The sequence below is a fragment of the Lonchura striata genome, chromosome 9, assembly GCF_046129695.1.
Source record: "Lonchura striata isolate bLonStr1 chromosome 9, bLonStr1.mat, whole genome shotgun sequence".
Lineage (NCBI taxonomy): Eukaryota > Metazoa > Chordata > Aves > Passeriformes > Estrildidae > Lonchura > Lonchura striata.
This window is the reverse complement of record NC_134611.1, coordinates 20,923,437-20,937,637: the sequence shown is the minus strand read 5'-3', so window position 1 is coordinate 20,937,637 and position 14,201 is coordinate 20,923,437. Positions and strand designations below refer to the sequence as shown.

The following is a 14,201-nucleotide window of genomic DNA, read 5'->3' as shown; positions in this document are numbered from 1 at the left end:
CCATCTTGCAATCTGAAAGTACCTGTTTAAAGCAAGCCATAAATGAAAGATGTCAGTGGCTGAGCTTGTCCTCGCCTCACGTAAGAATGTTCTCTGTGGCTTTCACATTCCTCAAGGAAATTCTTTTGTGGTGTGTCAATTAAATCTGTAGATTTTCTGGTCAATGTTACTCCACAAGATACTCTTTAGTTACTGGAATGCCACAGTTCTTTAGGTGTATACTATTTACTCGTAGCCTGCAATATTTTCACAATAATGAAAAATCTGCAATAAAGCATATAATATAACACAGGAAATAATATTCCAATGGATAGTAGAGCGATTTCACAATGTGATTTGCAAATTAGCAGGTTTGTTCTTTAACAGACTATGATGTGATAAATTCCAGAATTACAACTTCCATGGTATAACTGTATATGTGTCTCTGAAGTGCAACCATTTTGACTTTTTTCCAAGGTTGAGTACTGAGGCAAAATTCAGAGACTTCCAAAACAATATCTGGTCCAAAACATCTTGGATATTACTGACAGTTGCTGTTCTAACTGAAATTATTTTAAAACATTTCTAGGAATGTATTGTCCACTGACACAAATAATACTGCTACTGTGGCTTACCTTTCTGCAGAACAGTATTTTTTGGTTTGCAATTTTTATTAAAAAAAAAAATCAAAGCTAAAAATAAAAGCCTTCCCCATCTCACAGAAAGCAACACTGACTCTTTGCTGACCATAACATGTCAGCATTTGGGGCAGCTTCTTGTGTACAGAGTAGGCAGATGTATTAGAACAGGTGGTCTGTAGATGAAAAGTCATAATTACAGTTGGTTTATCCAGAGCTAATGAGCAACTACTTCTTCTCAAGTGTAGATAAGAGAAAGATCTTCAACTGAAAATAAAATAACAAAAATATACAATTAATTGCACTAGGTGTCTAAACGTGAGCATTTCCTGCCTCTTGTATCAGTGTTTGGATGAAAAATGTTCAGACCACAAGGTACAGATTTAGAATTGGGCATCCTTGAATTGATTTGGGCTATGCTCAAACTTGCACATAGACATGTCTTCAGAAATGCAGCAATTCTTGGAAGCTTAAGTATTTGTCTGTGCAGATCTTGCAAAACTGATTACATGGAGCAGTGATAGTGGGAGAGTATTTTATGGTTTTTATCTTTGTCTTTTATCTTCTGATATATATTATTTTATGTCTTTTATCTTTATCATCATATGTCTATCTTAATGTCTATCTTTTATTTAATCTTAAGAACTGGGGATAAAAGTAATGAAAAATATTTTAATTTACAGGTAACTCAAATTCAAATGACATAATGAGAACCCTTAGAAATATTCTTTAACAGGTTGACTTTAGCTATGTTCCCACCTTGGACAAACACCCGCCACAGAATCTTAGTAATTTTGACTGTCTAACAGAGAATGCAGTTTCACTGGCACCCTTCATATTGGTAGAGAGCACACTGCTCTGTTTGCTATTCTCTCCATTTAATGCCCTTCTTCATGTGTCACACATGTAAGAAGAATGGCATTATCACTGAATGAGGTATTGAGAAACATTCTTTGAATACAAAGGCTGAATATATTTTAATTGATACTGCAGATCAAGTGACTCTGATTCATCTTCTAAAAGTTTAATTCAGCTGCAAGAACTAAAAAAAGTATAGTATTCAGTATTTCCTGCTTGTATGAGGATTGTAATGAAACAGTGAATTAAAGGTAAAAGTCTTAATGTACAGATAACTACTTCTTACCATGCAACCAAAAAAGTGTTAATCTCTTTGGCCATTATAGTGGAACTTTCATTTATGAAGTGCTTTCTGAGTTCAGTTTAACATTCCTAAGCAATGTTATTTGTAATTTGGTTTTGTTTTTCAGAGTCATAGGCAAAGGAATTGCAAAGGAATAGATAATGAAGTATCTACCCATTTCTAACTGGCTGACTCAGCTTGGTCTTGCAGAATATTGCACACTCTTTGAACAATATGATGGTATAGAGGTGAGAATTGTCCTTTTTCAATAAAATTCTTGAGCAAATGTTAAGTAAGATCTTTAAAGCTACTAAAAAAAGCTCAACCAAAATGTGTCTATAAAAGCTTCTATGGTGTTACCCTAAGCATCTGCTGTTCAGTACTGGAGTTATCAACAGTCTTAGTTGTCTTCCTTCTTACAAATTTTTTGCTGGAGTTTGAAGAGCACGCATATTGCATTTGTAGTACTTTGTTGTTTTTATTGGATGATGATTTTGGGATTTTGCGAAGTATGTTGGATCTTTGAGACAAGCAGTGGGATCGTCTGTCTGTTGCCAAAGCTGAAAAATAATTTCTACTGATATGTGAATTCAACATTAGTACCAACTTTTTTTTCTTTTAAAACAGTATTAGTGACCTAAGAAATTGAGGCTTTCGGTAATTTGAGTACTATTCAGTCTAAAGCAAATCATGTCAGGATTTTGAAGTGGCTTTAGTTTGAAAGAAAGATTTTTAAATTACAATAAAGTTTCAGATATAGTGGTTCACACTAGATTTTTTTTGTCAATTGTCTTTTTATTTACACAGTGAATCAATCTCATTTTTTGCTTTGGGGTCTGAATTGCAAATCTCCATTAGAAAAAGCCACTTTCAGTAATGACTTGCTAGTAACAAAATACTGTACATTCTATGTACCTCTCTTTATCTTATTTACAGTGAAAATACAGAACAGTAAAAATATAAAGAAATGCATTTTGATATATTTTCTATTTGCTCTGAAAGTTTTCATCATCAAATGAAGTTTTGTGCCCACTTACAAACCAACATAAAATTGAAATTCTGTACTGCCTTATAAAGAATGCCTGGAGCTACTCAGCAGTTTATTTTGAAAGTAAAATAGTAATAAGTTTTCAGAGATAAAGTGGATTAAAGAAAACAGTTCAGGTTTGATTACTCAAGTGCATTATATGGAAATTCTTGTTCTTCAAAACATTATCACAGCTTACATTATCTACTATTAAAGTGAATATCTTCTCCATTGTACAAAACCTTCCTTTCTAAAATCATTATTCCTATCAATTCATGCTGAGATTTATCTTCCTTCATTAAGTGCAATTGGCATACTAGCACTTTTGGGGATTTTTTTTTTTTTGTTTGTTTACTAAAATGAGCCATATTTTTTAAGACCTCTCTAGCTAAGCTGACCAGAGTTGTTTTGAGAAAAACTGAGAGACAAGGAATTAATGTTCTAAAAGAAAAATATCTCATCCCTACAATGACATACCTTATCATGACAAGGAGCCTTCATATAAAATATAAATATACTTAAATTTGCTGTTAGGTAACCTATGGAACCAGAAACAGCTAACATACCTGAAAGATATTTGAATTCTCCTGTATTAATAGTATAATATTTTCCTTACTCTGGCATTTGCTACAGGACTTATTCCATCTTACGGAAGTTGATCTCAGAAAACTGGGAATTGAAAATCAAGGCCACCGCACACACCTGATTTCCAATATCCTGCTGCTTCAGGAGGTAAAACAAAAGAGAGGTAAGAGTTCTGTGTTGTCTCCTGAAGACACAGGAATGTGCTAAGGCAACCTGAGCTTCTCTGTCTCAAAGGATGATAAACACAAACCTTGATTCAGCCTGGGATACTGCTCTGAATGCAGATCACTGGGCGACTTGCAGACAATAAGAGGATTTGTTAAACATTAGTTTAACAAAAATCAAGCATTCATATTTTGGCATGGATTTACGAAATAGTATATCCTGTATTTTTTATAAAATTGTCATTTAGAAAAGGCTTCACTTTTATTTTGGTTTCTATTGCTCTCACAGTCTTAATCTTAACAAAATACAGTCATGTTAACATGCCATAATTGATGGAAGTCTGTGTCACAAATATCTTCCTTATGTGGAAAGATCATATCAGAAGATCTGAACCAAGCTAATTTGTGTACATCCCACCTCATCCACACCAAGGAAAGGATGAGTGCTTGTACAGTTCTGACTCTTCTTTTCCATTAGGGACTTTACCATGAATTAAGACTTGATCACTGCATCATTTGCTGTTTTTATCAACTTAGTATCAAAATTAAACTCAAATTCATGAGAGTTGGAACAAGTCCTGTAAGACATTCTAGTCTGAGTGGAAGGATATAGTTATTCAACTATGACTTGTACTGGGTATTTGAGAATTGTTCACAAGATTGAGATACAAGTATTATGCATTCTGTCCAATAATTCTTCAGATCACTGACCAAGGCTTTTATAAATTTAATGTGAAACAGTTACTTGACTAACAGTCCTGTTGCTACATTGTCTTGGTCAAGGTAAGACTTTTGGACCAGGTGTAGAAATTGATTATTCATAAAAATGTTTAGCTACTGAAGTTCTCAGAAGGAACTAGAACTGATTGTGTACAAGTAGGTCACTGTATTTCCTCAATGTTTTCCAAAAAGTTCAATATTGATTTAATAATTATACAACTTCTACAGCTCATAGGTTTGACTGTCTTAAAATATAGATGTAAATATGATGTTTTTGTAACTGCTACTATGAACAGATTAAGAAATTATTTCAGTTGATGATTGCAGTGAAACTGGATGTGTTTCAATTGGTATCTGGTTTTGTGTGCATTGGGACTGTGTTTCGTAATCTTTTCAGGTACTGAAGTGTGGAATGTATTACAGTTGTCAATGTAGCAGTGTTTTTCAGGGGGAAACTACGCTTTTCAAACTGTCATTGACATGGTAAATTGTTTTGTAGATAGTTATGCAACATTTAATTCAACTCACCAGAATGTTCCAACTCATGATTTTTCATCTTTGGGTATGTTGAGTCTACATCAAATCTTGATGTATTGCTGATGACTTCAGTGAATATGAATTTGAGTCAAACATTTTCTTTTTAAAACAGTGTGTGAATACTTTTGTTTTTCCTCCAGACACAGATTTTGCAAAGTGACAGCAGGATGCCTTTTTATGGTTTTTTTTTTCCTTTTGGCTAGAACTCTTTAAGCTAAATTCTAGTAAAATTAGTGCTGGTTCATATTTTTGTGGCATTTATCTTGAGCAATTCACTGTTGTCTTTTGGCTAATGATAATTAAATGTATAATTGAATTACGTGCTTGAAAAAAATACTGACACATTGATCTGCATGTTCTGTTTACACTAGGATATTTACATCCTCAATAGCTTTGCCTATTGTATTAAGGATTTCTGGAAAGGTTGAAAACAGATCAGTTCAGTCAGTCATACATGAGTGCAGACTGGTTTGTTTTCACAGGAGAGACTAATGGTTGTTATCTGGTCTCCAGCCTATTATGACACGGTTTTGTTTTGTGTCTGTCTTTGACAAAATGCTGTGTCTAGGAGCGAAGGGCCTAATCAGTTACACTAAAATGCTCATTTTCCAGCACTGAACTTTACTGTAGTCAGATATTACAGAACACTTCTTAAATTTCCTATCCTTGTAAATAAATGCTAATGTCCTACTAATGTGCTTACTGGATCAGAGCAAAGGCTATCTTCTCTGTTTGCTGTTACTTTGAGCTCTAAACAACAGCATTGTATTTGGTGCTGGTTCAACAGTTTCCAGAGAGTGCTTCAAGTGATAAGCCACTTTAATAAGTAAGCATTTGCACAGGGTTAAGAGTGACATTAAGATTTGGGAGTATTTGTGAAAACATTTTCTGTTTTCTAAAATATCTTGATTCTGAAGCTACTTTGAACAGGACATGTCTTGGTACATTTGGATTAGATTTGGATTCATTCTGTCTGACTCTAGCTACCTGGGCTGTGTTTCCACAGTAATTAATACCAAGATCTGTCCATTGACATAATGCCCAGCAACACATTAGAGCTGGATGAAACATGTGCACATGATCACATATCTGTTGAATTAGGCAGAGTACACAATACGAAGTTCACTGGCTTGATGCTTTTATGCCATCTTTATGGCAGTCAGTGATAGGGAAGTGAGTAAGACAATTGATTTTTTGAGTGGCATTAGCTAATCAGTAGGAAAATAAATATTCAAAATTGTTACACCACTTCAGCCCAGCAGAATAAATTTAATAGTGGATCAGTGATTTCAATAATGGGGCTCTGATATTTTTGATCTGTATCAGAAAACTTAAATGCTGCTGTACTGTTGACTCTTGAGTGTAATTGAAACCGAGTTTCCAAAATGCCACCCTAAGCAGTCTGTGTTCTTTTCATCTTTCCTTAGCTGCTTTTCCCCATCTCTCTATCATTCCTTTAGTTGTCTGTAAAACTATTCTGCAGCTTCATGTTGAACTCATTGGGAAATATTTCCAGCTGAAAACAACCTTTTCTCCTTCCTTCTCCATCCACATCAAGTCCCCAAGCCAATTCACTGTTCAGCTGCACAAACACTCCCAAGAGTCTGAATGGCTGTGGAAGACGCAGCACAGCTGAGCCCTAATGGCTGAAGGAGCCCTGAAGCCCAAACTGAAACCACAGCTGAAGGTGTTAAGTGGGAGGCAAGTAAATCTGCTCCCTCTATTACTGGAGAGACAGATTAATTCAGCAGATAATTCAGTTCACTGCCTTTTGTACGTATCTATATTTTTGTTGATTGTAGAGATATACCAGGACGGCTGACTTCCTGACAGATCTCTTAGCAAACACTGTCAGCTGGTGGAATTAATTTAGGCCTAAAAGCTAAAACTGTGATTGTTCTGGAATATTTAATCTCTTCTTTTGTATGCAGCCTTGCAAATTTCAAGAAAGTATTTGTTTTTTTCTCTAAATCTTGTTGATCTGCAATATTTGCTTAGGATTTATCACTATGTTTCATTTCCTTGCAAATCAAAGTATACAAGTTGAAAAGTGTTTCCAGTTTCTGAAGATTTTCTTTCTAAGTGCAAAATCATTACCAGGTCTAAACATACTTCCTACCCCTGTTCCATTTTAAACATATTTACTCCCCCTGTTCCCAACAGAAGAACATGTGGCTGTGTAGAGTCTAACCCATAGTTTCGCCAGGATCAGCTACTGACAAAAGTAGATGACAAGTGAAAACATGAAGGAACACAGCAATCCGCAGTGATGCTTTCTTAGAATACTTTCTCAGTCTCTAAGCATTTACTCTAACAAAACATTTCAAAAAGGTATGAATAAGAAACGACATAAATATTCATTCCACAGTATTTTTTCCTATATCTTGACTTTACCTTTTGATTTGCACTGTAGCACATTGCAGATCTTGATGTCCTGCCATCTGCACCAGTATCCATTTGTGTACTCATCATGTGCTGTGACTCCTTTGGGATGTACTTTTTGTTTTCTGTTCCAGGGAAATTGTAGGGGTGAGGCCTGCTACATGGCTGGGCTTGTTACAGTGTGGAATCAAGATGCATCCAAAAATTGGGTACTAGCACTTCTAAGAAAAGCAAAAAATATGCTTACAGGAATGTTCTCAGTTGCTATCTAGTGCCTTTTTTAGAAAAGCCAGGAAATTACATATCCTCTTCTAGAAGAAGTTTCTTGTGGTATGACAAAAATTGGTGACAAATCGGGTGCAATCTGACTCCTGTATTAGTTAAAAGGTCTTCCTTCCCTGAGCATGAGGCATTGAAGTGTGTCCTGCAACACAGCAGTTCAAGATACATTCTGAAAGCCACCACCCAGTACTTGTATGCTAGTGATTCTGGAAGGAACCAGGGTTTTCTCAGTATCCTCTAATAGAACTAAAGCAGAAGTTATGTTATGTGGGGATTGGGCCAGAGTGTCATTTAACTATATTGTTTTATGTTTGTTGTATTTCATCTTATTTACCATAGTGTGCCACAGTTTGTAGGAGTGGGGTTCTATTCCAATTTCTTATGACCTATAGTAAATGAATAATCATGCTTCAAATGTGTTGAGGAAACCCACTATTATGTGACCAGCTCCTTCAGTCCAGCAGAAATGGTACCTGTAGAGAGGGAAATGTAAAGATATAAATTAAAATGTCTATTTTGATACAATGAAAAAAAGGCCTTGGATATTGCCAGACATGAAAGATATTTCTTTTTTTTTTTTCCCTTTGGAGATATGAATTTAAATAATATTTGAAAACTTAGTATAATTTCACCATTAAAATATTGGTATACATTTGCGTGTATTTGTGATGTATGTTTCTATACATCACTGGTTGGGTTAAGAGTGGAAAGAAATAGAGAAAGCTAAGTGCTAAATATTTTTTAGGAGGTGCTCTAAGAGCTAGAACTTTGTTTTTCCAATAACTTATTTTACTGAGATGAATTCCAAATAATAGCATTTTATGGCCTCATGTGATTTCATTAACATCTTGGAGTGTTTTTCTCTGAGAGGCAGAATATTTCCTTTTTGTTTTGTAGAGGTTTTCTTATATAGGGAGTTTCAATAAGATATAGGTTTAGATCTATGATGACTTTTTAACATACAAAGAAGGCTAGTCTTACTGCATTTAAATAAATGCATTGACATAATTTATTGTTGGTATATATAAAACAATATGCAAAACCTGAATTAGATTGAATGCAATTAATATTCCATAACATTCTGCTTTTAGATTTTGCATTTAAATTTTTATATAACTGTTTCTGCCTATGTTGTATTTCTTGCCATGTTACAGTAGTATGAAGTTAAATATGAAGTGATTTCTTGTCATTACATGGAAGGCCTAAGTTCTGTGGTATTAAGAAGAAACTTGAGCAAGCACTACAGGGCCTGAATTGTGCTTGGGATAATATAAATAGAGAAGTCTATCTTCAAAAAAGGTGTAAAATAACTGAGGAACTCTTTCCTGCATTTTTATTAGATGACCATTACAGTTAGCACAAAGCCATGACTGGTTTGGCATTGTCAACCGCAAATATCTTGCCTTTGTCACTCTCAGATAAAGTCCTTCTATACATTCTTGTGCTTTTGCTCTTTGAAACATTACAAATGCAGCCAGAGTGCTTTGGGGCAGTGGTATGTAGTGTCAACCTGTCAGATTCCAACCTGGTGCTAAAGCAGGCTGGTAACTTTGCCAACAGAGAGAGAGGAAGCTGCTTTGAACACTTTGATCTGAATGATAGAGGTGGCATTGCTACCTGTGTGGTCTGTTTTGCTCTCACTGAGAGGCACAAGGATTTGGAGTTTCTCTGAGAAAGTCAGCAATGTAAACGCTGTTACAGAGTTGTTAACAAACACCTCTGGCAGTATAATTTCATCTACTGAAAGTTCCAATTTTGCTTACTGGTGCTTTCTCTGTTTATCCCTGCCTCTACATCAGTTATGTTCAACATGAAAACCATCTGTCATACGCAAAGAGAGGCTGGTAATTCCCCTGTATTTGAGACTTTTTTACAGAAACATGGAGAAACAGGAACTTGCAAGAAGTCTTAGATCCTCAGTAACAGTTCTACCGCTGCTAAAAGCAAAGAGGGGAAAATAGACCCTCTGGTAAAAAGGGACCCACAAGACCTTGTCCAGCTTCTTTCCAGTTTAAGGTATCATTTACCAAAACTAGTCAATAAAAGAAAATGGGATTTAGTGCCATTTTACCAGTGTATTTTGAACTTTTGAAACAAGTCTGTCTAATCAATGCCAGCACAAGTTGCTTCACGTGATTTTCAATACCAAAGTGAATGAGGGGGAAAGGGACACAACATATTATTGCCACAGAATCTGTGTGATTTATTTTTAATAACTTTTAAAATATTAATTATTTTTTGTTCAAGATGATATATTTCTTGTATTATATCCGACAATGGCTGAGTTTATATAACTCTTCAAACCCTCTTACTGTACTACAACATTGTTTGTAGAATGATCAGCTATGGGACATGTCTGCTTACAAGCTTTTCTGAGGCTGGGGATTGCAAGGTTTCTGAACAGGTAACTCCTTGGGAATTTCTGAAGGACCTTATGTCTCCAGAGCTAAGACAGATCAAATAGCAAGAGATCATATTGGTAATTTTATTATGGACATCTGGATAGGTGCTGACTAAACTTGCCTCAGTTTCAGCTGGCAGCCAGGGAGGATATCAGAAAGCATAGTAACCATAGCTCATAGTTTTCAAAATGAATATTGTCAGATTACAAGTGCTGGAGCATTTTTCAGTTCATATTGTCATTTTTATTTTCCCTGATGTTTTTGACTAACTTGAAAATTACCAGCAAGTAATTTCCTAGACAAATAGGAAATTATTTAGCTAGCTATGATCATGACTTTTTTATGTGGCATCTGTGGGGAGTTGAGGCTTGAGTGAAGCATTTTGTTTATTTGGGTTCTTTTTATTCTAAGATAAGTCTATAGTAGCAACTTGTTTTGACTTTTGTTTACCAGAGAATCTACATGAACTGCTGTGTGAGCAACCCACACATGCCGTGTCCTCATCATGTGTAGTTACTTCTGCATTTTATCACTGCAGCTGCAGAACAGTGCTTTTGAAGTAAATGCGTTTTCTCACGGCTATTTGAGGAAGACTGGAATTCTGACATTTAAGGACAATTTGAAATTTTCCAATTAATTCACTTCTTGTGTCCTATTGTTTCCTTTGTTTCTGTAAGCCAAGCACGTTTGAAAATGGTCTCAAGAACTGGCAAGTACTCTTATGCCAACTCTTGTCATAATTAAAGTATGCAAGCTATAGCAGCACAGGTCTTGGCACCTGTGTCCCAGTTGTGTTCCTTCTCACTAATCTGTTCAGTTAGATGCTTTTCTGGGTGTCTTTGCAGGTGAAAAGATGCACCTGTATATACTCCCCTCCTTCAGAAAGCAGAAGTCAAGGGTGGCCATGGAAGGCCCCAGCAATGGCCAGCACACTGCTGCTTTCTCAGCCTCCCTCAGGTTGGTGTCACAAAGCACAATGCTCCAGTTCTACTGTCTGTGGCAAGGTGATACACAGACAGCATGAGGCCATATAGATAAACAGATGGCTCAGGGGTATGGCAGGTTAAAATGGAATGCTGATGGGGAGGGCTTGACAGAGGTGCTGTGCTCCTTTCAGGACATTGATGCTTCCAGACTTCATCTCCACAGCTCAGTGAACTCACTTCCAAAGTAGATAGGAAGTATCAGAACAACAAAAGCTTTGCAATGAGGAATCTAATCTAGTTTAAACTGAAGGAACTTGCAACCAGTGGAGCTATTACAGGCAGTCTTCTGAATTTTTCCTTCTTGCATCCTGTAAGCAAATTCTCTTTAACAGCTTTGCATCATGTGTAAGGATGGGTTGTGTAAATCGTTAAACATGAAGACAAAGACTAATTTTCAATTTCACCTGAAGACAAAATAAAACTTTAGGAAAAGAATGTAATGACTCATGTAAGTAAGAGTAATCACAGTTTAGGAAGGCCTGCCCAGCTACGGTCCATTACTTAGCATGTAGTCATGCTCCTAAGGAAGTTACTGCCCCTTTTCTGGTTCTTAGTCATTAAAAAAATGACAAGCATGACACTACTTCCTCTGTAACTACAGTGCCTAAAAATTTCCTGAGTGATTAGAATCAGCCGGTAGAGACTATGTTATGTGCTAATGGATCAGAGTTTTTGGCATGGTTTGAAATGTCTTTTACCTGAACTGTGGAACATGTGGTTTAGATAGTGAAACAAGAAATTTTCCTTTATACAATGAGGAAAATAATAGTTTGCACTTCTGTAGCATCTTCCACCTGATAAACTGATAGTCTTCCTTCTGAAAATATATATATATATTATATATACAGTCTTCCCTGTAAAAAATAACTACCATTGTGATGTATGTTACAAAAATGTTAGTGTATGTCATACAGGAAGTAGGTGGGTCAGAATACTACAACTGAATGTGGAATCCATGTATCCCAACTCCTCTTTCTGTATTCTCATCCTAATGCCATTTTTCTTGCACTGGACATATTGGTGAGGCATTTTGGTGTCCAACATGAGATCACAGTCTGGTGTTCTTTGGTTCCTCTCCCCTCCCTCTCTCAAGTATATTTTGAAGAAAGATTATAAATTGAATATTCTATGGGAAATCTCCACAGATTGTTATTCTCGCCAGTGAAGTTCTAGAACCTGCTACTGTGCCTGAAACATTTCTGGTACCTCTCTATCCTCAATACTTTTCACAACCAGCAAGACAAATGCAGAGTGCCATCAGCCAGGCAAGATTTGGTAGTTTTCCTAGTTTATCAGTAGCTCAAATGGCAAAGCATTTGGGGAAAAACAATTGACAAAAGAACAGTGAGGTTTTGGTATGCAGTTAAGCCTTGTTTTATGTGAAATTAGTTGAATTTATATCTTAACTTCAAGGCTCTGTTCAGTGTCCGTAGGGTGCTATAATTTTTTGTAATTTGTGGAGAGAAAAATATAGAAGTCTGTCTGTCAGCATGCCACAAATAGTGACTTATGTTCCAGCACCAGTGAATGGATCTTTTTGAAAGCTGTTGTGTTTCATATTTACCTTAACTTTTCTGTTTTGGAAGTTGTTGTAAAAGGTGTATGGCAACACCAACACTGACAATGCTTAACTATTGCTCATGCCTGCCTTAAGGAACTGGTGTTGCTATGGGAAGGGGAACACCAGTCAGAAATGCTACTGAGCTTCCTTTACCTTACTCGATAAAGTTAATTTTCTAATCTTCTGTCTCTGTCCCTTAGTGAATATTGGAGCACTACTGTCTGCCTTTATTTTCCTTTCTCTTATTTTACACTAAACTTCATTTTATTTGAGCTTTCTTATGCAAAGATTCTACTAATAAATGTGAAAATTCCTAGACTTTCCCAAGAATTTTCATCTCCCAATGAACTTCAGCAGCTTTTGTGATGGCTAAAGAATCTTGTCTTGATCAGCTAAATGTTTATTAAACTCTAGCTACACTTCAAATGAAGGTTCAGTGTTTTTCAGGTTTGAATTGCTTCATTAAACATAAAAAAATCAGTTGCTGTGAGATATTTCAGTTAGCTGAGATTGCAAAATTCAGTTTTATGGACAATGTGTAAAATGCCAAATTATGGAGAGGTAGATGTCCTAATTCTACCCAGTACCCAGAGATATGTGGAATTTTAATCCTGCTGCTGTCACTATCAGATGTTTAACTTGTTTAGTGTGAGAGCAGCAGGATTGAATTTATTTTTAATTATTGGTTTGGTAATATGTAGAGGTCCTGGAACATAAATAATCTGATCCTTAATTGCATTTATCATTTAGATATCTTAGGACCACAACTTCAGCAACATTATGTAATCAGGCTCTGAAGTAGATACATCAGAAACAATTTATTAAAGCTAGTACTGGTAAACATGGAGAAAGAGAATGAAAGGATTGAATATTAGAGGGAAATAAAAATAGTGCATGAAGAGGAACTCCCAAAACAGAACCACCATACAACCAATAGAGATCAAATTCTTAATGTCAAAAATCAATTAAATATTTGGTTAGGCAGAAAACCATGTGCCTCTGGAAAGCTAATGCAAATAGGATAATTGAAAAATGAAATCTTATTAATTCTGATAGAATGGAAATTGAAACTGAAAGAGCTGGAATAACTGTGGTAAAACTAGAGATATGTTGGCCAGGCAGTCTGAAGGACTGAGCCAATGGGAAAGAGACAAAACTGCGTTAAACTGGTAGAGACAGTGCATTTACAGTCAACTGAGTGTGCCTTGGTTTGTGCTAAAGCAAAAGCCCTGTGGCTGAATGAATGGTACAGCTGAAGGTGCTCGAGATAATTAGTTGAAAATGAAGGTTGTATTATCTCATTGTTTTGAAGGTATACTTTGCAAAAGGAGGGTAGGTGACCATCAGTTCTGTCAGTAGCTCCCGATTCTGTACACCTAGTTGACCCTTTGTTGTAGAAGATGCTTTTTATCCCACCAACCTGTTGCACAAATAACTTCATCCGACTTGGTAGGATGAGGGGGGTGCCTACCAGCGCAAGTAAATTGTGCGTGTAAAGTACGTAATAGGCTAGGAATCGTCTGTGAACAGGGTGGGTTTAGCAACCTGTTGATTTTCGCTGTAGTGCTAATTTGAGAGACGAAATTATGGAGGCCAGGTTGTTAAATCTACGGAAAAAGGGCATCGGGAGGTCACGGCCTGCGGGGGCTGCTGCGCCGGGGGCTCGGCAGGACGCAGCCTGAGCGGCCCGGAGGGTGTGGCTGGAGCCCCAGGCAGCGCCCGGGGCTGCGCAGCGCCCGGAGCCGCCTCCGGCCCAGGTGAGGGGCTCCTGCGGCGGGCGGCAGCGCACGGAACCGG

The 14,201-nt window shown here is 36.6% G+C and overlaps 1 protein-coding gene across 1 annotated transcript in view; it reads left to right on the top strand.

Moving 5' to 3' along the window:
• The first annotated feature begins 1,909 nt into the window (after window positions 1-1,909).
• BCAR3 (BCAR3 adaptor protein, NSP family member) overlaps window positions 1,910-14,201 on the top strand; it is a 67,381-nt gene continuing 55,089 nt past the window's right edge. The window contains exons 1-2 of the mRNA XM_021526025.3: window positions 1,910-2,006; window positions 3,419-3,533. Coding sequence (XP_021381700.3) covers window positions 1,920-2,006; window positions 3,419-3,533 — 202 coding nt within the window. The 5' untranslated portion in view covers window positions 1,910-1,919. The remainder of the gene's footprint in view (window positions 2,007-3,418; window positions 3,534-14,201) is intronic.